The sequence below is a fragment of the Dermacentor albipictus genome, unplaced genomic scaffold, assembly GCF_038994185.2.
Source record: "Dermacentor albipictus isolate Rhodes 1998 colony unplaced genomic scaffold, USDA_Dalb.pri_finalv2 scaffold_13, whole genome shotgun sequence".
In the NCBI taxonomy this organism is placed as follows: domain Eukaryota; kingdom Metazoa; phylum Arthropoda; class Arachnida; order Ixodida; family Ixodidae; genus Dermacentor; species Dermacentor albipictus.
Genome location: NW_027225567.1, coordinates 14,454,834 through 14,480,178, shown reverse-complemented (window position 1 = coordinate 14,480,178; position 25,345 = coordinate 14,454,834). Strand labels below are relative to the sequence as shown.

The window sequence follows — 25,345 nt, the reverse complement described above, 5'->3', positions numbered from 1 at the left end:
CGCCACATCTCCTCCTGGGTAGTCGCACACCACATTCACAGCTGTCGCTGCCAATCCCATCGCGATAAGCATCTTCAGCGATCTGTTTCAAAGCACATATGGCATAGTGCCGTAGGAAGCATACTGCATGCCTTTACTAGGCGATACCCCAAGCGTGCCACTATTCCCTGCTGCAGACAGCACAAAGTGAGCATAATGTCTCACTCTGGCAGCATCATATGCGTCTGATTCTGGGGTTGCCATCAGCTCACTTTTTTCTGGTTTCCCGCCACTTTCTTAACCCTTCGAGGGTCAATTTTTTCCGCCATATACGACCGCCGAGGGTCGATTTTTTTTTTTTTATTGCAGATTCCAATTCTTCTTAGGGACTTATTTAGAAAAAAAACGTACCGTAATATTTCTAGGGTGACCATAAAGTGAGAAAAAAATATTTTGCATTGGTATATATATACTTGTCATTCATGAATAACCACAATAAAAAAGGAAATAAACTTATAAGAATGAACAATTTGACGCATTGTTATATATATAGTTCAAGGCGTTGAAAATGCGCATACGCGAATATTTTGCAACTCTCACCTGTTCCTGCTCTTACACTAATATTTACGTTCATAGCGTAATCGAGCTGCGTAGTTGTGCGCACTCAAGAAAACTATGTGGTTGTGTGCCAGTCAAAAAAGCAAAACGTGTGACAAACGTCCGCTAATCCTTATCTTATGATCAACCAGAGGCAATTGGTTGTCGCAAGTGTCAAAAAAAAAAAAGAACCAACAGAAGCGCACGCACGGCGGCATTCTTCCTATGCGCACCCTTGCGAGCACTAAACGAGCGAGAATCAAGCGGTAGCCTTTTGAGCGATTAGTAACGAGACAGCCATCAGTTTTGCAAGCGAAACAAGCCAAAACCGCCTGCAGAACGAAATCCAAACCACTGCCCGCCCCCGCTCGCGCATTGGCGCGAGCGGTAGTATATAGACGCGCAGCAGCAAACTAGCTCTAAAACAACCCACGCAACGAAAACCGAGAGAGGCGCGTGGAAACCGAGGCGCGTGGAAAAAGTTCCCTGCATTCCTACATAGCGGCAGCACATGATAGAAAAGAACAAATTAGGATTTTGGCACGCTTTTTAAATGTACAGAGGGCGCCGTAAATATACGGCATCGACCGTTTTGGACTTGTTCGCGGCACCGTATCTTTACGTCATTGACCCTCAAAGGGTTTTCACTATGCATTAAGAAAACTACAACATGGATCTTGGGTCACTGGAGCCCCACCAGGTCGGTGCACGTAGGCGTCTCGTGCTGCAACAATTGGCAGCATCGTTTGCATTACGTAAATGTCAACTACAGCTGAGTCTGCCAAGTTCTTTAGTGACTTTGGATAGTATGTCATGCTGGTTAGTACGTTTTTTCTTGCATTTCTTTCCTTCAAAATGTATGAGCAGTACTCTGCAGTGCTTCCACAGTGCTCTAAAAAAAATTTGTTTGTAGTCTCCAGCATCTTTTCCTTGCTTTCCACCTTGCAGAAAAACGAACGGTAAACACTGGAATGCTTTGACAGCCCGCTCTTAAGATTCGGGTTTAGAACACAGACCACCAAGCAAAAATAAATGATGATCATCATTTAGCTGCATACAACCACTCCGCTTGCACTCCGTTCTGCATTGCCATTTCTCTGCGACTTTTTCTATATGCAGATAATTATTCTTGTAGGTCACTACGGGTGGCCTCGTCTTTGACGTCGAGCATCATGTTCAGTTCAGAGCCTTAGTCTCCATCTTTCTGCCACAGGAACAATGACTGTTTAGGTGAACAATGAGGCTGGTGGGAATCTGATGCATGTCTCACACTAGTGTTCTCTCCAACTTCACTTCTTCTATTGCATTGAGTATTTCGCTAGCACTCACATTTAGAAACTCGGAAGTATACCATCTCTTTTGGTACATGCTGCCGATTGGAGCTTCTTGCAATTTTCACCTTGGAAACTTCTCTACAGATGAAGCTTATGAGATGAGCTCAAGCTCTATGGATGAAGCTCACAACGACGGCACAGGATCCGCATAAACAGCTTCACTTTAAAAGCGCACCCTCGCTGTCCGCAAACCCATGCCCCTTGCTGCTAAGAGACTGACTTTCCTGCAAAGTTGAATGTTTAGTGGCTAAGTGTGCTTTACAGGAGAAATTTCGCTAGCAGCACAATATCATCGCAAGATTCAGCAGAAAATTGCCCCAACATCCTTAGATTAGATAGAAAAAAATGCTAAGAACAGTGTTTGCTGAGCAATATATTATATTTGATTCGAATATTCGTATCCAACCGAATATTCAAACATTTTCGAATATCTATTTTTCGAATATTCGCACACCTCTACTTATTATTCAACATAAAATGCCCAGTGCGGACCCAGTGTGCAGACCCAGTGTGATGAGCCACAACAAATTCTTGAAGTCTGGACTTTTCAGTTTTAATCGAATTCCTAAAATTTGAGTCGGCAGGTTGTTTGTGGCACTTATATTAAAAAGCTATCCCTATTTGTAACCAGTTTAGCCTAAGTAAAAGTTTGTTGCAGTTGGCCTTGAACAGGGGGCCACACTGTAGATTGTGTAGCTGCAAACTACTTCAGTATCCAAGAGTGGCTTTTCTTTTTGTTACCTCGCCGCAGACGTCCCAAGAGTGGCACTCCGTCAGGGGCACGTCCGCGGTCGCTTGGTGTAACTCTCAGCTCGGACTTGGAACGCATGCTGGAGGAAGCGGCCTTGGCACCATCCAAAGTCGCGGGCCTTCAGGAGGTGGATGCTGATGCCATCTTGGCTGAGCCATCCATCCAGCTGCCACCCCGCAGGTAAGCCCATTTCTTAGAACGACAGAAAGCTGAGCTAGTTGGTGAGGATTCATAATGCAAAAAAAGAGGTGAGGCGTGCAGACAGGACACAAGAGTAGAGATGCCGCATGTTGTCCACTTCTCTACTCTTGTGTCCTGTCTGCACGCCTCACCTCTTTTTTTGCATTATGAAGCCCATTTCTGCAGCCTTTTTGCAGCTTTTATACTTCTGATCCTTTACATTTGCCACTGCACTGGCATTGCTATAGCATTTTCTTTTTATCTGCTATCAACATTTAGTTTCACCTTTTGATGTTTAGTTCAGCAGTGATGTTTTATTAAAAACTCTGCCACCAGTATAACATAACTACATGAAACATGACGCTGCCCCTTGCACAGCATGCAAGTATAGGTATGCATTTGCAAGAAGCCACTTGTAATTAAAACATTCGACTATCTGCATCCACAGAAGTTTCCATTTATTGTCCCGGTATTCCTTCGCAGTGACAGTGAAATTTCATTATATTGAATTCGTGTATAAGCACACTTTGTTATAACGAGGCTCTAAATGCTTAGTGTTCTATAGACAAGTAGTTATATAAGTTATATACTTTGTTATATTGACCATTTAGTTATGTTACAGTACATTATATTGAGGTTTAGCTGTATTGAGTACAGTAAGCCTGTATTGAGTACAGAAAACAAAGGCAAGTTTAAAGTACACCTGTTTGTTGCTTTTAAGAGATGTGTGAAGCGCTACCGTTCCACAGACGAACTTTGCAGAAGGTGAGCGATGTGGCATTGAAAATCAACTTCCTTATTTCTTCATGGAATTTGGTGAAAATTGGCACAAATCTTTAGAATGTCTCCCTGATGCTTCCCTAAAAGTTTCAGAGTGATATCTTGAGAACATTTTATTCAATTTAATTGAGCAGAATTTTTCTCCCTCTAACTTTTTGGAGAGCCTGGGGAACTTATACGTGATAGAAGACTTGTTAAGTATTGAGTGCTTAGCTAAATGTGTGCTGAAGGTCGTGACGTTTTTGCATTTTTTTTTCTTTGCAACACAAATTTTTTGGAGTGCCATATTTTATGTTACCTTCGCATCAAGCGCACTTTCGGGCTAGACAAATAGCCATATCGTAAACTTGCAAAGGGTCAAGATAAGAAAGCGAGAATGTCACGACCTGCACTGTAGCCCTAGGAATGTGACAAAAAAAAAAAAAATAACGGAGTCAAAATATCTCAAACGGTAACAAAGAAATCAGCTCCAGAAACTGAGCAGAAAGGCAGAAATACAGTTTTGACTCTCAAAGTTTCACCTTCTCGTCAGTTCTCTAAAAGGCATCAAATTTGTAGTCCTTGGGGTGTTTTGTGATGTGGGGTTTCTTGTGCATGTGGCCTCTGGTCTAATGCTCTTCTCTCCCCCCCCCCTTTTATTTTTGTAGGGCATTCTTTGCTGCTGCTGCTCTACAAAGAGCATGGTGCCTAAGTTTCAAACAAAGTGACGTGCAGATCGAACTCTGTGTGGGCATGAATATAGTTCCAGTGTACATTCAGGCAGCCTGTACCCTCAGGCTGCCCGATTGATAGCAATCTCCAGTACAATCAGTGAGGTTTTTTTTTTTTTTTGTAGAATTGATCATGTTACTGAATGAAGGCTCTGAGTGTCAGCAGCCTCCGAAGTCATCTTTACTTGACCATGGCTGTAGAACTTAGGATCAGAAAGCCAGTGATAGATTTGCAGCTGCTAGGTGCTTTCCAGAATTGTACTTTTGTATGATGCCTCAGTTACTTCTGCAGCCAGGTTCTGTGCCAGCCCAAGGGGCCTAGTGAACAGAGCTCATGAGGAGGTTCTCTTTATGAAGGTCTGGTATGATAGATATTGTTACTAGCTATTGTGACAATATGATAATAGAGCGAACGTGCAATATGCTTAGTTGCGCGTCCGAGGTGCCGATGTGCGAAATGCCTAGCCGCAGATACAAGGAGCCGACGCGCAATGTGCTTAGTTGCGCAGTCCGAGGTGCCGACGCACGAAGTACCTAGCCGCACAGTCTGAGGTGCCGATGCGTGAAATGCCTAGTCGCGGGCTCGGCGAGTCGACACCCGATGCGCTTATTTGCACAGTGCGAAATGCCGACGCGGAAAATGGCTAGTCGCGGGCTCGAGGAGTAGACACTCGATGCGCTTACTTGAGCAGTCCGAGGTGCCGATGCACAAAATGCTTAGGCAAGGGTCCGAGGGTTGCGTGCGCGATGTACTTCGTCACGAATTCCGAAACAGTGCTGAAAGGCTTAGTCATATGTCCGAGGATTCCGCGCGTGAATCTTGGTCGTAAAACTCGCGTCGCCGATGCTCGGAATGCTTCGCCGCAAGTCTGAAACGTCCACGAGCATAGGGATCAGCCACGCTACTGCAGTGTCCGCGTAGTGCCCGTTTTGACATGTCGAGATTACAGCGAGTAGAGATGTCCAGGCTTGTGAGGTGCAAAGAGCCGGGCAAACGATGTGAACTCCGGACCAATGGCAAACCACGCTAGAGTCACGTGGTAGGCATGGCCAGTCGCAGACTCCGGCACGACCTTCAATCATTTACTTTTTGTGCGCTTGTTTCTGTATGGTGGAGATAGCTGAAGTGGCAGATTTGAAGACTGAGAAATGTGCTTTCCAACGAGACCAAGATGGCGGCGTTCGGTCGCGCTCATAGTTTCTCACTATATTACCTAGAGGGAAATCTGGCACTGCTTCGCTGTGGTATGTATGGTCTATGCCGGTATGCCAGTATATGCCGGTATGCTGGTATATTGTGACTTCGGATTGGCATTGTTCTCGGAGAGACAGGACACCTTGTAGACGTGCCAGGCAAGCAACGTTCCATCTGTCACGATGATTCATATTCTACTAAAACTGCGTGTAAAAAGCTATTTTAGCTTTATTATTACACAAAAACATGTTTTGTTTAACTATGAGAACTTGTTATTGCATGTATAATTATGATACGTAAAAAGTATCAGCAGGCCGCTAAAGTTGGAGGACAGACGACGAGAATCTCGCTCGCTTTGAAACAATTTGTAGTCTGTTCTTTCTTTTCTTCGCTTGATCAAGCATTGTAGGTGAGCAAAGGTGTAATATGCCTGAATGGGAACCTTTTATGAAGATTTTACTTTAAGAACACATTATTTGTGTAGCCATATCTACATTCTAGACGAAGTCTCTTACAACACCAGCCAACACGATCCTCGCAGGCATATAGTTATACTGTCATCCCCATGACGGCACGGCATCCCTTAAGCAACTCCCATAGAAGGTGGCGCTAGATTTCCCTTTAGGTGTTACAATGAGAAACTCTATGGTTGCGCCTTTCTGGAGATATTGTGGCTTGAAAAACGCTGTTCTTTCTTGATTTCCACAAGATTTTTCGCCACCTTGGCTGATAAAACGAATTTTTTAGAGCACTTCTAAGTGGTTTTTAGTGATGATATTTGTGTATCAGATAGAAAAAGGGTTATAGAAACTGAAAATGTGATTGCCAAAAAATCTATTCTTTTGGGAATTTTTTGCAATGCAAAAGTCTCATCCCCCCTTAAAGGGACACTAAAGCGAAACAATAAATGAGGTTAGGTTAATGAAGCATTTTTTGAGAACCCTGCAGGCAGTCATTAAAAAAAAAATAGTTTGATTATAAGATGAGAAAATGAAGGTCCAAGTATCAGTATTTCAATTTCACGCCGAAACCTCAGCGCCGGTACGTCAGCATGACGTCGGAGATCCCAAAGCATGTTTTCGCATTTGGACCGCGTTGGCTGAAAAAAGGTTCCCGAAACTTGCCATGTTTAATATTTGGTTCCTTCAGAACACAATGTAGTCTATCTGTACCACTATATATAATTAGTAGGCCTTAGAAGATACCATCAAAATTCAAGACGTCACAGCCCCCAGGTGCAGGAACTTAAGTAGGCGTCGCCACCAGTATTTTGTTCTTGCGCTTTTTCTGGCTTACCAAACGTCTTATCGTTGTAAGAGTGGTGTTTTCGGTGTTGTAGAATGGTAATTTACTGATGCTGAAGAAATCATTTTTCACTTTAGTGTCCCTTTAAGAAATTTTTGAGGAAAACCTTTATTTGTATGTCTGTTCATATTGTCATGTATTGATGTTGAAGAACTAAATGCCACCAATACTGTGGGCTAAGAATGAAACCCTTTCTTGTGAAAATGTGAGCCCAGAGAGACGAGCAGCACTACAATAGCAGTGATAGTGGTGAGCACAGGTGTCACCCATCGAAAATGTGAGCCTCATTATAACAGTCACATCTGGCACAAAAATACTTCCGTTATATTCGACATTAGTTATGAGCATATATTTTTTGTACTCTAATAGCAGTCAAATAGTTTACTTTGTTACATCCAATTTTTCTTTAGTGTTTATTATATTGAGGATCGACTGTATTGCCATACATTTTAGAGTAGTACATTCATTCGAGAATGTACAACACTATTTGCATCGTGCACACAATCCTATTACACAAGTATATTTATGTTAGAATGGGAGACAAATAAAAATTTTATTTGGGTATAGTTGGTGCACCCTGCACCTAGCAACAACTTGGTAGTGGCTCCCAGTCCCATTAAGAATGGGCACTAGCAAAAAAAAAGTAAAACAATGCATGGCAATGTGGGAGGTTCTGCCGCAGCTCAACTGGTCAGAATACCACGTGTTATGTTAAATTGTGGCCTTCATGTGCTGTGGTGATATTTAGTTTATATTTTTTTCTCCATCTGCAATGTGCTTGAAAAATGTAAAAAAAACAATAATATTCATGATGTTCACCTACAAGTCTACAGTTTCATTCCTCTGCACTGTTGTCTACCTCTGTGACTGTTGAGTTTTGTGGTTGCTTTCCTTGGAAAGTGCCTGCAATTCTTTTACTATTCTGTTTGTCCTTTCTTGCTCTACAGATGTCTTGAGAAAAGTGCCAGCCCTCCAAGCCATGCTCGCAGGCTGCCCCTTGACACAGACTCCTTCGGCAACCTCATTTCGCGGTTGACGTCGCAGGAAATTCCAGTTGTGCTTGAAGGCCTGACCCAGGTACAGCTTCTAGTTTCACTTCGTACTTTGCTCCTGCTTTTGCCAGTATGGCTACAGCTTTGCAACCTCGTAACAGGCGAGAAATTGTAAGTGAAGAATATAAAGAACACCAGAGAATTTGCTTCAACAATCTTGCTTTAACCAATTGGCTTTGGATGTGACATTTCTAAGTACGCTTATAGATGCATAAAAAACTTTTGAAAATACTTTGGTTTAAATATGCCTGCTAATGCTATTAGTGGCATGGCTTGCCTTTGTGGTTGATTAATAGTTCTTAGTATAACGATTCCAAACTAACTTACTGCACCAAGTGCATGTATTGTACAGTTTCATTAAATGCCACAATGAAAAAGGGCACTGGCTCTGAAAATACATGTAATAGCGCTAAGAAAGGCCAACAAATTTTGGACTGCGTAAAAAGCCTAGCTTGAGATTGTGTATACTTGAATTATGTAGCTACGTTTGGGTGGATGTCTCATTCTTTCTTTATTAATTGATGTATACATGTATGCAAAATTTGAAACCTTAGGATGACAAATCAAATAGTGTCATGTTAGATTTGTTATTCCTGGAAATTTAAAGTGGAGCCTGGTGGAGAGTGGAGAGGAAGCGCACGAGCTGCGTGTACGCTTGGTTGTGCTGACAGCCATGCGAGCCACGTCTGCACTAGAAAAAGGAGAATCATGTCAACGTTTACAGATAGCATATTTCTCTAGGTGCTGACTAATGCCATTGGCTTCCCGTCAGTTTCAATCTCGAGCAGCATCAAGGTGTGACACCTGCAATGCCACTGGCAGTGCTCATGACACCAGTGTTCTCAGATGCCTGGTAGTCATCAAGGCACTGTTCAATCTGCCAGACAATAATTGCCTTGCTGCTGCTTCTAGCCACGTTGCACCCGCATATGTTTACGACACCGTTTGAGGAGTTCCGAGTGCAGTGTTGAACCTTGCTATTGCTGTCCATGCATTGGCAAAACTGCCGATTTCTTTTAATTGGACACTCGAAGCGAATTTTCATTGTCACTGTGAGGTTCCATATAAAGTGCAATATTGAATTCAATAACATTGCACTTCACGCAGTATTTGTTGCATGTGCGAGGGAAAATGTGCAAAGTTGAACAGAGAAGGATGGTAGCTTGATGCACATTGTCCTCCTGCGTGTCCAACATTGCAGGTCACATGATCTAACAAACACACTAAGGAGGTTAAAGGTGATTGTTTGGTAATGTGATAAGTGCAAATGATAAATGTATGGTAAAGCGCACGCTAAAGAAAAAGGGCATGTAGAGGCAGGTGAGCAAGTGTCCTCCTCTACCACTACCGTGGCTACGCATGGCTGCTCCACATGGCAGAGCACATATGCGAGCCATGAACCATATTTCGGAGGCAATCTGAGGTGGGTGCAAGCAGTACGTGAGCCAAGATCGTTGGTCACTTGTGCACTGTCTCCCCTTGTGCCTTATGTTAGAGGTCGCAAAATCTGAAATGTTGGACATGGGTCGAAGCGAGAGGCGAGCACACTGTAACACGATCAAGCACATGCTAGAGGTGGGGTTGGTGGAGGGCAGGTAAGTGCACCTGGCTGTCAGCGCGGGCAGGTGTGTACGCGGCCCGCATGCCCTGTTTGGAAAGTAATCTGTGGCAGATGCAAAGCTTTGCCAGCCACGATGGCCGTGGTTTGATGTGTGCTGCCTTCCCGCTCTTTTAGTGTGGGAGGCCGCGTAATCTCGAGTTTCCAAATCTCGTTGAAGCGAGAGGCAGGCGAAGCATTCAATCCCCTCTGTCTGCACTCTTCATGATAGCGTCATCCCACTATGGGCAACACTATTGACCATGGCAGCATAGCGAACATGAAAGGTTCGCAGACTTCACTTCATGTGCCGATGTGAAGATATCATCAACACAGCACAAAATTGCGCCCTTGTTAGCTGGCTCTCAAATTCAACAAAACTAACTTTTTTTTCTCATTAAAAGTCATTTTTCCTGATTGCACAATAATCCACGAAATTTTACTGCCTGTTAAGAGAAATATGTCAGTTTCGTTATGACGAAGTGCCAATTTTAACACCTTCATTATATCAAGATTTAACTGTGAATTAACGTGGCTCCACCGTAATTTAACTCCACAGGAACCAGAAAATTGTTTGAATACAACAGAGCTCAAACTTAAGAGAGCTAGTTCCTTCGCTATAGCCATCAGTACAGTGAAATGTCGATATAACGAATCTCGTGGGGCTGCTGAAAAATATTCATTATCTTGAAATGTTGTTGTATTGAAAATGCACAAATTGGCATTAAGGAATAAATTCATCAAAAGGAATTGCCCACCTTAGAAAGCTGTACTTCCACAAATGTTTCTGCCAGTGCCAAGGACTCCGCAGGATAGGAGTGAAAACACGCGTTTTCTGAAATCTTCGCCTGGTGCCCAGCCGGGCATAAGTCCGCGCACAGTGCCAACAATTGCTGAGCAGTGAGATTACTCGCCACAGTCCCGTGCATCTTCCATCTGTGGTAGGGCAACGGCAATAATTAGGCAGCGATTCTTCTTGAGTACACACCGACTGTCGGATATGAAGCACGCAGCCATGCATTTCTTCAGAGCGTAGATAACTCCTTGAGCCTAATCTCTTTGGTAATGTTGGTGGCTATCAGCAAGGTGGGCAACAGGTAATTACAGCACTCGCATATTTGAGATTCGCACATGATGCACAACACATTGTCGCCAAATGTTACCAAAACCCTAAAGTAATCACTTTTTTTGGTTATTCGCCGATAAATCTCAAGGTTCGAATGGCATCTAAGCAAACCTACCTTTCACTGGCAATTTTTCTGCTCAACCCTTCAAAACTGTTGCGATTGTGAATGATGTAATGGGTGCAATTGCAATCTCGTGGTTGCAGAGAACACTGCAGTTCACCATACCCTTATGCTGTGCCAGCAGTGCCGATTTGTGTAGTTTCTACTTCTGCAGGCCATCGTTACTGTGGGCACAGGCAATAGGGCTGGCACAAATGTGCAATTGCAACCATCCAGAAATATCTGCTGCTGATAATGCCGCGCCAAGTGTTCTTGTGTCGCAAGTCTCAAATGTGCACAATATTTCGGGTTGTAGATTATTTTGATGTGTACCAAGAAAGCTTAAAGGGACACTAAAGCGAAACAATAAATTAGTTTAGACTAATGAAGCATTGTTTGAGAACCCTGCAGGCAGTCATTAAAAAAAATAGTTTGATTATTAGATGAGAAAATGAAAGTTAAAGTATCAGTATTTGAATTTCGCGACGAAACCCCAGCGCCGGTACGTCAGCGTGACATCAGGGATTCCAAAGTATGTTTTCGCATTTGGGCTGCGTTGGCTGAATAAAAGTTCCCGAAACTTGCCATGTTTAATATTTGGTTCCTTTAGAACACAATATAGTCCATCTGTACCGCTATATATAATTAGTAGGCCCTAGAAGATGCCATCAATATCCAAGACGTCACAGCCCCCAGGTGGGGGAAGCTTAAGTAGGCATCACCACCTGTATTTCGTTCTTGAGCTTTTTCTGGCTTACCAAACGTCTTATCGTTGTAAGAGTGGTGTTTTCAGTGTTGTAGAACGGTAATTTATTGATGCAGAAGAAATCATTTTTACTTAAAAATATTCGGGGGTTTGAAATTCGTAGCACTGTAATATTTTTACATTAAAGCTTGAAAGAATGGGTTTTTAACTTGGGATTCTTCAAATGTTCATTATCTGGGGTGTGCGTAGTAATGAGATTTAACTGTAATGGTCTCAATACAGCATGCAATGCTGAGTGCTAGTGTAAGACTTGCCATGCATTTTTGGAAGGGATGTATTGAAAATTAGGGATCGCTGAGTGTGGTGAATTGAAAACTGAAGGCTGAAAACATAAAGAGAAGGATAAGCACAAGTGCATATGCAGACTACATTTAGTGACGCCTGGTGGTAGCTATCAATATTATCAAGAGCAACTCTTTGTTTTCATGCTGTTAGGTCCAAGAAGCACCATCAAGCTACGAATGCATATTTTTATCAAATGGCATCACAACAGTTAGTACCGGCTATGTGTTGGTGATACAGAATACTCTGAAAGCCTGATTTATCACTGCATCTTTGACTTGCTTATCAGGTGAAGCGCCATATGCCGTGACAATATGCTGAAGCTTTGATTGCGGGACATGTTATCTCGTTTCTGTAGAGAGGCGGCACATGCACTGTGGAAATTTCGATGCAGTTGCCCTTTGACCTTTAATGTCCTCAACCTTGCCTAGGTGACATGGATCCGATATGTTGATTCTGTTAGGCACCACACTTAACCCCGTGCCAAACTCCTCTGTTTGCAGCTGGACATGGTGCTTGCCACCGATGGCAGTCCTGCACTGCTGGGCGGTGCCGACCAACTGGTGAACATGATGTCCCTGCAGTACCGGCTGCTGCGCACCAAGCATATAACCGACGACTGCGTTGCCAAGGCAGACGTCATCGAGCTGTACAGCCGGATGGCAGCTGTACTCCTCAAGGTTTGTTTGCATTGGCCTACTTATGCAGGTGTCGCGTAGGCATTTTGAAAATCTATAGTTTGTCGACTCAATAGCAAAGTAGGCATCGCTACATCAAGCATTTGAAAGACTATTGAGTCGGTAGTCTGCGACAGTCGAAAGGGTTTGCAGAACTCTTTTAAGCTCTCAAAGGCCGTCTAATCTAACTTGACCTAATATTTCTCTTTAACTGCAAAAGAGATTGGTCTGCCTCAGAGTGAATTGACCCAGAACAAGTGGAACATGTAAATGCTTTCTCTATTGTCCAGTGTAAAGTAAATCTGCAGAAGAGCAATACAGCTTGCTGCGAATTGACTGGGGAGATTTTTTTTTTTTCCTTAAAATTTTACTGTGGGAAACTAAGCTCAAACCTCCTTTTTTTAACTTGTCACTCAAACCATGGCACCTTTTAATTTCTTGACTTGTTTAGCTATATTTGCATGTATAAGTACTTACCGAACACTCTCCAACTTTTTTCTTTTTTTTGAAGTTGTACTGTTGCAGTTAGTATATCTAAAGTATTGCGACTTCAGCATTTCCTTAGCAAGTGGGCCACATTGTATGCTGTAAACAGCCATTGCCTAGATGGAAGGATGCATGTGCTTGGTCCCCCTCCCCGCAGGTGTTTGATGGCCGCACGTTGGGGCGGCGTGTGAGCACTGGCGTTCTCAAGGAGCTGCTACCTCAACTGCTGATGGTTCTGCTGGACAAGCGCATCACCGAGTTCTGCCATGGGCCTCACCTGCAGCGGACAGTCAACATCCTTGCTCTCCGCATCATCCGTAATGGGAATCCCACCTGTGTTCTCAGGTGGGCATCTTTGCTGCAGGCCTCTCCATCTTCTCCCCTTATTTGTTTCTTCTTTTTCTAATTCTTTTAAGGGCTGAAATCTTTTTGTTTAAATTCAGCATTAGGGAAACACACTACATCAGTATATGAGAGATCATTCTCTTTGAGAAATTTCTGCATTTTACTGCAGAGCTTTCTTTGCAAATCCTCCCTGAATTATCAGACCGTGGCTGCTGGGTGCTGCTGCTTTGCCAAATAGCTCATGTTTGATGGTTGGATTGAACCTCAGTCTCCCACCTCGGCATCCTGATGCTTTAACCATTAGGTCACAATCGCACCTATGCTTCTATTGTGCCAACACCAACAAGCACTTTGAGATGATCACTGCTTGTGTCACACTGTGTAGCATGGCTGGGCAAAAGCACATGCACACATGCAGCAGTATCACTTACGCCAAGGATGGAAGAATGAAATGAATGAATTTATAGCATTCGATTAACCACTTATTGAAAGCGTTACTTCACATTGGTTCCAAGATGTTAGATGAAGCTGCATTTCTCTTTTTCATTGAAGTATTATTGTAGCATAAGACTCTGGGCCAATTTTCTCCCTTTGGACTTTGACCTGAAGATTTGTGACACAGCATCAGTTGTACATGTAGCATTATGGTCATGCTGTGCATTTTCAGAAGTTATCCTTAGACGCAAGGTGCGTTTTCTGTGTTATAAGTGAACTTTCAAAAAGCATTGTGTTTGGTTCAACATACAAAATCTTGGCTAATTTGATCTTTATCAAGCCATTTACAAGGGCCCAAGTTTTTGTGGTGTATTTGTATGCTCCTAGATTAGTCCTAACTGAAAGCAGCACTTATAAATTTGCACAGCTTTGTCTTATACAGACAGGCAAATTTAGTGTCGCTTTCAGCAAGTGCACATTTCCTTAGTGTTCACAGGCTCTTGCACAGAAAGGTTTAGTGACAGTCGCTTAACGCTCTGGCCTACAAAGAGTGTTCGTCAAGCTCTTTGCTGCATCGACATGTGGCCTCGATAGCAGTGCTTCAAAAATGCATAACATATTAGTTGCTGCTAGGTTTGCACTAATCCTGAAACTGCTTTTTCTTTATTTGAAATGCTGTAAACATCCCAGTGCCATTTGAATTGGAGACTGCGAAAGCCATCTTGCTTTTTAAGTGTGTCGATTCTTTGCTTCTCTTGGCACTTCCCTATCAAATTCGGAACATCGCTTGGGTGTTGTCAGGAGCCAAGAAAAGACGGCATTACAGCCATGTGGTGATGCTGTTAATTTGCAAATACTGCCTGGAATAAAAATCTAATGTTGTGGCTCTAGTAGCATACCGCCAGAATGGCACTTCTTATGGGTAGGTAGGTGCACTCAAAGTGTTGCTGGGTAGTTTCTCGTGCGACTTGGGCATTAGATGCATACATCAGATGTTGTATTCTTAGAACATGTAACAAGTTCATGAAGCCACAGTTCACTGGTATATTCCTTACTGTTGACCCAATTGGTTCACGTGGCTGTTGGTTGACTTGTTTTACAGTGCACTGATAACGCACCTGCATGACTGCTTGGGCAACATGAGCACCCAGGCGTCCGAGAAGTACATTGACTTGGTTGTCAAGGCAAGTTCACTCTCTTCTTTTCTCATTTAATATGCCTAGTTAAATGCACACATACAAAGCAAACAAACTGTGTGCTTGCTTGTGTCTTTGTGGAGATGGGCACTGTGGTCATCTTGGTACAATTGCTATAACAAACGTATACCTTTTCGACTGCACTGGCAGCAGATGCTTTTACTACTGTGGCAGCATCGTATGGGAAAGTTGCGTTCCTTCTCTCGTAATCTAATCGTAAGTAAGTGCCTGCTGCAATTCTCTTGATCATGGCACCTACCATCAAGCTTTTCTTGAAAAGGTGTATGCTTCTAGGTGGACTTTTTACTTTTTTTCCTCAAAAGCTGCCTTGGTGGGTTTATAATGGGGCTGCTTCAATGGGGCTCTCCACTGTGACTTTATTAAGACACTGGAATGAATGCTATTTCACCTCTTGAAAAATTCTTGCTCCATGCATCATGGTAATGCACATAGTGAATCGCCCATTGCCTGCACCATCTGCACAAATTGGTCTTGCATGGGCGCATATCACGGTAACGGATCACCCATCACCATGCTAAAATCGTATAACTGGAGTACTATAATGCACTGCGTTGACGTCCAGGATGGGTCAGCGTCGGGCATTTGGCATGTTTACACAGGAAACCTGTGTGTACGGGCACCGCTTTAGTTGATCGACCTATTGGACTTAGGCTCCTTGGAAAGGCATTGTTAGTGCTGCTGAATCCTTTGTGCAATCACCCACATTCCCTTTTGTTGTAGTAATTGCACCATCACCGCCTGTTTGCCTGTGCCCCTTGCCACCAAGAGGTTGTCTTTTCTGCGAAGCTTAGTCATCCGGCAGCTGAGCTTACATAATTATGCTATAAATTTTGCAATGACAGAAGCACGCTAAAAGCACAAAATCAGAAGCACACTTCCAGATTTGACGGGAACGAAAGCAAAGAACTTCGTCTGCTCCGACATGGCTAGCACTATATTGGATTGTTTCGAACCTTTGTATTATATTGAATATTCAAAGAAATTTGGATGCTTGGTTTCCGAATCAAATATAACTGTAGATAAACAGTTTTCAATTGGTATACGAAATTATCACATTCGCACACCCATACTTGAAAGATAGGTTGATTTGTTGAGCTGGAGTGCCTTGTGATATAGATATTTATATGGCATAAGCACCAAAATAAGTGACATTCTACAAGGGCTTCTGAAATTGTTAGCTAGAGAGCTTATTAATAAACGGAAAATGAGACATCCACCCGATCATAGTAATTGCTACAAAAAGCTCATAGGGGTTCCTCGAAAAAACGCCTCGCAGTTGAAAAATTTGTCCTGGCCTGGATTATATTAGAGTTAGATAGCTTATGGTGTAAACTTTTGTCATCGGTTTTGCAAGCGCACATGACCACCAACTATGATCAGTGCTGTTGCCTGATCATCAATGTGTAAAACTTGGCACTTGTGGGACTCGGAATCAAAATGCATTGAACAGTAGATTACTTGCAGCTCACTCAAGTGATTGAAGTTTGTTTGAACGAGTGCCTGTCAGCTCTACAGAATAGAGATGTGGGAGGAATAAATTGGGAATAATGTTTTAATACTTTCTTTGTTTGGTTTATCATGAAGGCAGAGTTTAAACTACAGACGCAGAAGACACTCGCACGTTTACATGCTGTTTCACTTAGCAGGCGATGCTTTAACTACGCAAATAGTGTGGTCATGAAAGCTTCACTCTATGCGATTGTTGCAGTGCAGTTATGGTTCATCTGCGAAAGTTTCTGTAGAATAATTGCATCATAAACAATGACTACACTTGCGGACTACACGCCGTTTGTGCACGTTTATGCTTCCAGTGTGCGACTTCCGTTTTGGTCACACTCTCAAACAATGCGCCGTGGCTGCTGGCACCAGAAATGTGTCACTACACTCACTCACTCGTAAATAAGTTCAGTTCTGCAATGTCTTCCATGCAATAATTGCATGATATTTTTCTACATAAATGTTTGAGACCTCAATGGACACTAAAAGCGAATACAGTCAACAACCGATTTTTCGGACCCTCTAGGGAACGTAAAAACGTCCATAAATTCGGGCAGGCCGAAAAAAATGAATGCATGCAAAAAACTCGCTTCTTTTTCTTTTTTTCTCGGATCTCGAGGTAAAGGGCGAAGTACCAGGTTTCTGAAACCCTGCGAAAGCATCAGTGAAGTGGCTATAAAAAAACACATTCAAAAACTCTGTATGCAGCCAACTGTCGGTTTAATATGTACATGTGCATCGTCGGGCAGCCGGTTTTATTGCTGCAGTGGCTTGAAGAACTTGATTGTTGTTTGGACGGCGTTCTAGTTGCATGTGATCATATTCACCTCGATCTGAGCAAGGGTCATGTCAGCACTGTACACCGATGAAAGAGTCAACAGTGCTCGCGTCAATTCGGCGCTTGTAGGCGGCGCAGGCATTGGCTCCTCATTTTCAACATCGTAGTCTTCTGAATCCCCCACAACCTGACTCCTTGCTCCATGCCGAACTCCTTGCTCACGTCAGCCTGCGATGGGCCACTCACGACTTGCTTAATAATGGCAGCTTTCTTCTCCATCGTTAACCAACGGTACTGCTTTCCGCGCTTGGATGCCATCGGCGAGGTCGACGAAGATGGAGTGGGGGCCATCGAAGGCAAGCGAAATCCTCAAGTTGCGAACAGTGGAGTTCGCAGACGCGCGTCGAAGCACCTAGGCCTAGCGTCGCAGAGCACACTTGACACAACAGCACAACCAGACACCACGCTAGCCAAAACATGGCCTACGCAAACAAATGAAATGGCGCCGCTCCGGAAAGTCTGCCGGAAGCGGAAGCAGAAGTGCGGCGATGAACAGAGCCAGCGTGGCCAGACCAAATCGGTGTGTGACGACTAGATTTGGCTAGTTGTGGTTCAAAGCAGTGATATGCTTCGGCTGCAAGTCGATTTACTGCACAAAGGTGCTGCGCGAGAAGCCAAAGGACCTTCCATCGCGTCAAAAAGTCAGGAAAATTGGACAGCAGGGGGTTTGAGCGTCTGAAACTTCAGATGTCCTTATACATTGATACTAAGGGGCTCATGGCGGTGCCGCGAAGACGTCCAAAATATCAGGCATGTCCGAAAATTTGGGCGTCCGAAAATTCAGTCATTGACTGTAATAAGTAAAGCTGAAGTGGTAAATTAATACTCAAGAACATCTAAGCCATCAATATTATGGAAAATAGAGCTTTAGTAAGCGAGGAATTTAGATAAATGTAGGACACTACTCAACTCTCCCAGGAAATTCTAGTACTAGTCCGACAACTTAGCAACTCCTCATTATATTTATTTCATGTGTACTCAACCAGTGATAATAAAAACATCATTGTGTTGTATTCTAAAACGGAAAAAAAAATTCTAAAAATGTTCAGACAAGAGAACTCGTTGATGTTACCCTTGAAAACGACACTGCAGTTACTCAAAAAGTTGTTTTCACTCGACCATGTGCTGCCTGCATTGTCATGTTTTGGTATGTCATGTTTTGCTGTATCGTGCAGTACTGCACTTGTTTAATGTCTCGTAAAGCTCGTACTAAAGAACAAACACGTGCACAATATATTCAAACGACAGTGGCACAACATGCAGACCCTGCAGCGCTGTCACGTCTCGCTGTTGGACTATAAACATGGATGTGGCATCACACACAAAAAAAATATGTTGCAACAAACTTTCATTTTTGTCGAAATAAGTACAACCGTATGCCTGTAAAAAAATCTCGAACATGCCTGCCGTGAAGCAGTGTTTTAACCAGAGAGTACTAGGTCTAGTTCTAATATGTAGCCATCTCCAGTAAAATTGCATTCCATGCCGCCAGCAGTAAGTGCTGCAACGCCATCTGATAACTAGAAAGCAAAACACCTGACGACTTTATGGACTGCAAGATTGTGTGCACGCTATCTCAGATACTTTTTACTCGGTGTGAGATGAGACGAAGCAAAGGCTCATTTTACCATTTATTTCTTGCTGTCACGAAGGAGATCAAGTAGCAAAAGCTAATTTGGATCTAAGTGGGCACACTGGCTGCTGTCATGTTCTTACACAATTGCGCGGTAATGGGCAGGCCGCCTGGTGAGAAGCAAAATTTCTGCAAGAAAATTCTGCTTTCATGCGATATCTTAAAATGCTGTCAGCTGTGTCTTCGCTTGTTTTTTGCCTGCACTGTCGCATTTTACGCAAAAAACAGTGCCGGCTGTCGGATACTGTTTTACTGAACTACAGCAGTAGAGGGCGGTGGTGGCGTATGCAATATCGCACGTCCTTGCTCGTGGCTGGTGATTTTAATAACTCTATAGACTCTCTATCTCTCTCGCTCTCTCTGTCTTCATTCCCCTCACCATGTGTAGGGCAGCAAACTGGGCTCAGTATGGTTAACCTCCCTGCCTTTCTTTCTTCCCTTCTCTCTTTAATAGCTGTAGAGGAATGCAAACGCTTCAGACACGGTCTTCTCTTAAGCAAAAATTTCCTTGGCACAAAACAGCTGCTGTGGGGTTTCTGGAATAGTATATTTTAACAGCCCATGTTGACGTATTTGCCTTTAGTGAACCTTTAATGGTATGCAGTGCACTTTTTTTTTTTTTGTCACGAATATGAGCAACAAGACGGGTTCTTCTGTATAGCATTGCCTGCTATGTATGAAACAGAGCATAGGTCGGTGAAATTTACAATTCTACCTTTCGTCCACCTCAGCTGACATCCCCAAGAATGAACTATCAGCAACTTGCCCACTCTGTCCATCCTCTACTTTTGGTGTTTGATTGCCATTTGTTCCCTCCCCTTGTGGTTGCAGTGCTTGTGGAAGATGATGTCCTCGCTCGAGAACATCGTGGACGAGCTGAGCCTGGATTTGGTCCTGTTGGACCTGCATCTGTTTCTGAAGGCATACCGTGGTTCCTTCTGGGAGGGCCGGCCTTCAGACACACCATTGCGCACAGTGCACACCATCATCTACAAGCTGGTCGGGCTCAAAGGTCACAAGGTGGGCCACATTGACTTGAACCCCAGGGTTGGAACAAACCTGTGGTGACTGCATGGGTGCACGTCACAAGTCTGTATTACCTAAAATGCCTCAAAATGCATGTTTATGTTGTACATATTATTTCGAAGTAGCTTGCTCTCTTTTTTAAATGCTAACTGCTTACATATGGGAGTTGTGAATTATTTCCAGATGTATGTCAATCCAAGCAACTCGTACAGTTAAGCTGTACAAACGGGCTCTCGAGCCCTTCGTAGGTCCTAGGAGTCTGGTTAACCACTGGCTGACATTATCCAATACTTGTCAAATGGTTCACTGTATCTGGTACCCGCTGTGGTAGTTTAGTGGTTATGGCATTGCGCTGCCGAGATGGAGGTTGCAGGTTTGATCCCAGCCATGGCAGCTGCATTTCGATGGGAGCAAAATTCAAGTCTTTCGTGTATTTGAAATTTAGGTGCACGTTATAAACCCCACGTCACTAAAATTAGTCTCCCCTACTACGGTGCACCAAAATTAATTTTTTTTAACTTCATCCGGTGCAACTTCTTCACTACACCTAAGACTTTTCAATTGCTTTACTATATCCGAGCTTAGTAATTCTTTATTATCCACTATAACCAAAGCATGCTACCGTATTCAGTGCTGGTATCCAGCAGCACATTCCAACAATCTGCGCATACAGTGGCTTTGGAGCTGCGTTGCAGGCTGTGTCGCAGGCTGTGTTGCTGGATGTTCTCTCGCCAACATCTACGAGGTTCGTTTGATAAGTGTGGTAAAAAGCAATTAGAAATACCATGTTTACGGAAAACTATATCTTATTTTTCAACATATTCCCTTCCGGCTCCACACACTTCCTCCAGCGACGCTCCAATTTTTTTATCCCCTCAGAAAAAAAGGATGGCTCGAGGTCCTTAATGTGGTCATTTGCCGCTGAGATAACCTCTTCATCTGAATGACATTTCTTTCCACCCAGCCAATTCTTCAGGTTTGGAAAGAGAAAAAAGTGGCATGGGGCCAAATCCGGAAAATAGGGCGGATGAGGCACAACCTTGAAGCCTAACTAGTGCGATTCGGCCATTGCAACAAGCGATCTGTGGGGCGGAGCATTGTCTTTGTGAAAGAGTTTTTTCCGTATTGGACCCAGGTCGCTTAGTGCGCAATTCTTTTTTCAGTTGATCTAGGGTTGTTGCATAACATGGTCCTGTTATCGTTTTGCTATTTTGTAAGTAGACTACAAAGATTGTTCCCCACGAATGCCAAAAGACAGTGGTCATCACCTTTCCGGCTGCCTTTGCCTTTTTTCAAGCACCTTAATCAGGCCCATTCCATTGCTTTGACTGCTGTTTAAACTCTGGAGTGTAATGATGTATCCACATCTCATCGACTGTCACAAATAGATGCCGAAATTCCTGCGGATTGCTATCAAGCACCGATAAACACAGCTTCAAGATGTTTGCCCTCACGCGCCTTTGGTCGATCGTCAGCTGTTGAGGAGCTTCATCTGCAATTTCTCATGAAGAATATTGCGAACTCTCTCTGCCAAGATGCCTACAATTTCAGCTATCTCTCGTACCTTCACTCAGCCGTCCTCAATTACCATTCAGTGATCTTTTGATATCGTTTCTGGTGTGGTGACCTCCACTGGACACCCAGGGCTCGCTTCATCTTGCGTTGATGTTCGGCCACGTTTGAATTCCTTTATCCACTAGTAAATGGTTTTCAGTGAAGGTGCAGAGTCTTCATGAACTTCGCTCAACTCTGCTCTAATTTAGGCAACCATCCAGTGTTTTAAATGAAAATGTTTGATCACTGCTCGAAATTTACCTTTTTTGCATTTTGGCAGGAATTGCCACACAGCTCAGTAGCCAATGCCTGTCGGAAGCTTACTAACTGTCGGTACCAGTGTACCTGCAGTGGTTGCTCAGTGGCTATGGTGTTGGGCTGCTGAGCACGAGGCCGCAGGATGGAATCCCGGCCACGGCGGCCGCATTTCGATGGGGGTGAAATGCGAAAACACCCGTGTACTTAGATTTTATGCACGTTAAAGAACCTCAGGTGGTCAAAATTTCTGGAGTCCTCCGCTACGGCGTGCTTCATAATCAGAAAGTGGTTTTGGCACGTAAAATCCCATAATTTATTTTTGTCGGTACCAGTGTAAACAAGTTCTGCTGTCATATGAAGGATGCTTCTCGTGCATCACCTAGAAGAAAACAGAATAGTAGAGCCATCTTTTGTATTTTTACCATACTTATCAAACGACCCTTGTACTACCAACCACACTGCTGAACGAAAACTGCTTTGTCATTCAAGCTTGACTGTGTAATAAACCTCTTGTAACCAATGGCCCTGATGTCTGCGCTTCTTGCTGGCATTATGCAGTAGTTGTAAATTTGGACTTCACAGTCGAGCTGTCAGGTTATCTCATTCCTACAGCGATAGATGTTACAAGCACCCTCCCACTACATTTGCAGCATTGCTGTAAGCATGTAGGGTCCCAGAAACTCCTTCAATTGTTTTGTTGTGACTACAACAAGCCTATTTCGCAGTTTTCGATTTGTTGTACTGGCGAAATAGGTCTATATTTCACTGCTGCTGAATGCTGAGAATGTCTGCAGTTGGGTGTAGTCAAGATTCATTGTCCTGTTTACTCAGTCTTGGATTGTAATACTTAAACCAATATTGGCTTTCTTCACCTTTACTGAAAATTGTCATTTTCTTGTATTAGTTGTTTATGGTGTTGTGCTGCTAAGAACGAAGTTGCAGCTGCTATTCCAGGCTGCAATAGCCACATTTTAGTTGCAGTGGAAGGCTAAAATGATTGTGTACTTAAATTTAGATGCTCTTTCAAGAATCGCAGCTGGTCAGAATTACCCCACTAAGGCAGCTCTCATACCTGCAGTGCTGCTTTGGTTCATTAAACTGCTTGAATCTATCAAAGAAAGTTTTTTTTCAAGTAGCAGTAATCACTGTGGCCAAATGGTGTGCTTCTGATAATGGTATCACCGAAACCTATTGATTTTGACTGGCCCATGTGCTGCCCGAAATTTCGGTACTGGCACGACAGATGAAGCAGTGCATTCCGTGCTTTGCTTGACTGTCGGTGTTTTCCCACTATCCGGCAACTTTACATCATCATCATCATCATCATCATCAGCCTGGTTAGGCCCACTGCAAGGCAAAGGCCTCTCCCATACTTTTCCAACAACCCCGGTCATGTACAAATTGTGGCCATGTCACCCCTGCAAGCTTCTTAATCTCATCCGCCCCCTGCTACGCTTGCCTTCCCTTGGAATCCAGTCCGTACCCTTCATGACCATTGGTTATCTTCCCTCCTCATTACATGTCCTGCCCAAGGCCTTTTCTTTTTCTTCATTTCAACTAAGATGTCATTAACTCGTGTTTGTTCCCTCACCCAATCTGTTCTTTTCTTATCCCTTAACATTACACCCATCATTCTTCTTTCCATAGCTCGTTGCGTCGTCCTCAATTTTAGTAGAGCCCTTTTCGTAAGCCTCCAGGTTTCTGCCCCGTAGGTGAGTACTGGTGAGACACAGCTATTATACACTTTTCTCTTGAGGGATAATGGCAACCTGCTGTTCATGATCTGAGAATGCCTGCCGAACGCACCCCAGCCCATTTTTATTCTTCTGATTATTTTCGTCTCATGATCCGGATCTGCCATCACTACCTGCCCTAAGTAGATGTATTCCCTTACCACTTCCAGTCCCTCGCTACCTATTGTAAATTGCTGTTCTCTTCCGAGACTGTTAAACATTACTTTAGTTTTCTGCAGATTAATTTTTAGACCCACTCTTCTGCTTTGCCTCTCCAGGTCAGTGATCATGCATTGCAATTGGTCCCCTGAGTTACTAAGCAAGGCAATATCATCAGCGAATCGCAAGTTACTAAGGTATTGTCCATTAACTTTTATCCCCAATTCTTCCCAATCCAGGTCTCTGAATACCTTCTGTAAACACGCTGTGAATAGCATTGGAGAGATCGTATCTCCCTGCCTGACGCCTTTCTTTATTGGGATTTTGTCGCTTTCTTTATGGAGGACTACGGCGGCTGTGGAGCCGCTATAGATATCTTTCAGTATTTTTACATACGGCTCATCTACACCCTGATTCTGTAATGCCTCCATGACTGCTGAAGTCCAACTTTACATACAGAAGAGCATATGGAAAGAATGAATCCACTGTAGGACGACATTTGCTCATCGCAGAGGCCCCAGATGCATCAGTGCGATGTGCATGGTTTGTTATATGGAAACTGCAGAACATGGTTAGCTAGATTGCCGGGGGAAATGTGTGGTGTTCAGTAATGCTAGAATTAGGAAATGCGAAAAAAATTATATTCTGTATTTTGTTAAATGTTTGTTATATTAAGGATTCACAGTAATTATTAAAACCATGCATCACATTTGTGACCTGCTGTCACCAGTGTTTTGTTAACATGGTATGCAAAAAAACTTATCTTGGACCACAATTTTGAAGTTCTTAAACTGTGCTTGACTGAACATCTTCATCGCAACCATCAAGCATTGCATCGCAGTAACACCCCCCCCCACCCCCCCTAATGTGTTCATTTTGTAGCATTGCTGTACAGATTAAAACCGTGCCCAAGGTCATGTTAGGCACAGGGCAGGCCAGCAAGTATAATTGCAGTATTAAAGGATAGGGTAACGAGAAAAAGGCATGGGCAATTGGAGATTGCTGGGAGAGCTCAAGGTCTTTGTCCTGCAGTGAACAAAATTTGATGACAAACAGGAAAAAGTGTCCTTGTATCAGTTTGTGTTGTCTCAGAACCCATAAAAGCTGCTCTGTACAACTCAGCTAGTGAAGCTCCAATTCAAAGCAACCGAAGTAGGCAGTTCGAAATCACAGTGGCCATTTGTTTCACTGTGCAGCTGCTGACATATGCAGAAATGGTGCCAGGCCAAGAGGAGTCTTCCCTTGTGAATACCATTACCAAGATGCTGAAGATGCACGCTCGGAAAAGTGCGGAGATCTCTGCCAGCAGGGGTTTTTCCGACGACTCTCAGAACAAGGTATTGCAGCTAAGGGCAAACAATTAATGTTTCTTTGTGTATACTTCTAACGCAGCATGCTGCCCTCTGCTTTTGCTTCCGTCTGTGTGGGTTTGGTGCAGCAGAGAGTTTCTGCTTCGCTCTGAGGATACACAGGCTTGGATATTCTAAACAGGGAATGTTAGTTCGGACAATCGCTTTCGGCAATGCTATCGCTTTCCGTGTGCCGTAGTGCTCAATTAGCCAATCAGCTCATCCACTATTGCACAACTAACCAGTAATTTCAAACTGAAAGTGATATCGCTGAAAGTGATTGTCGGAGTATATGTCTCCAATTCTGCGCTGTATGAACCATGGGATAGTGCTTGTTTTGTCCAAACACCACTCGGTGTGCTGGGGGGAACCTAGAGAAACTTT

The 25,345-nt window shown here is 43.5% G+C and overlaps 1 protein-coding gene across 6 annotated transcripts in view; it reads left to right on the top strand.

Moving 5' to 3' along the window:
- Positions 1–25,345, top strand: part of LOC139046674 (cytoskeleton-associated protein 5-like) — a 109,501-nt gene that overhangs the window by 71,296 nt on the left and 12,860 nt on the right. For all 6 annotated transcript variants that reach the window (XM_070528617.1, XM_070528619.1, XM_070528618.1 and 3 more), the window contains 7 exons: positions 2,662–2,841; positions 7,779–7,908; positions 12,258–12,434; positions 13,075–13,262; positions 14,800–14,881; positions 19,714–19,902; positions 24,809–24,949. In XM_070528617.1, coding sequence (XP_070384718.1) covers positions 2,662–2,841; positions 7,779–7,908; positions 12,258–12,434; positions 13,075–13,262; positions 14,800–14,881; positions 19,714–19,902; positions 24,809–24,949 — 1,087 coding nt within the window. The remainder of the gene's footprint in view (positions 1–2,661; positions 2,842–7,778; positions 7,909–12,257; positions 12,435–13,074; positions 13,263–14,799; positions 14,882–19,713; positions 19,903–24,808; positions 24,950–25,345) is intronic.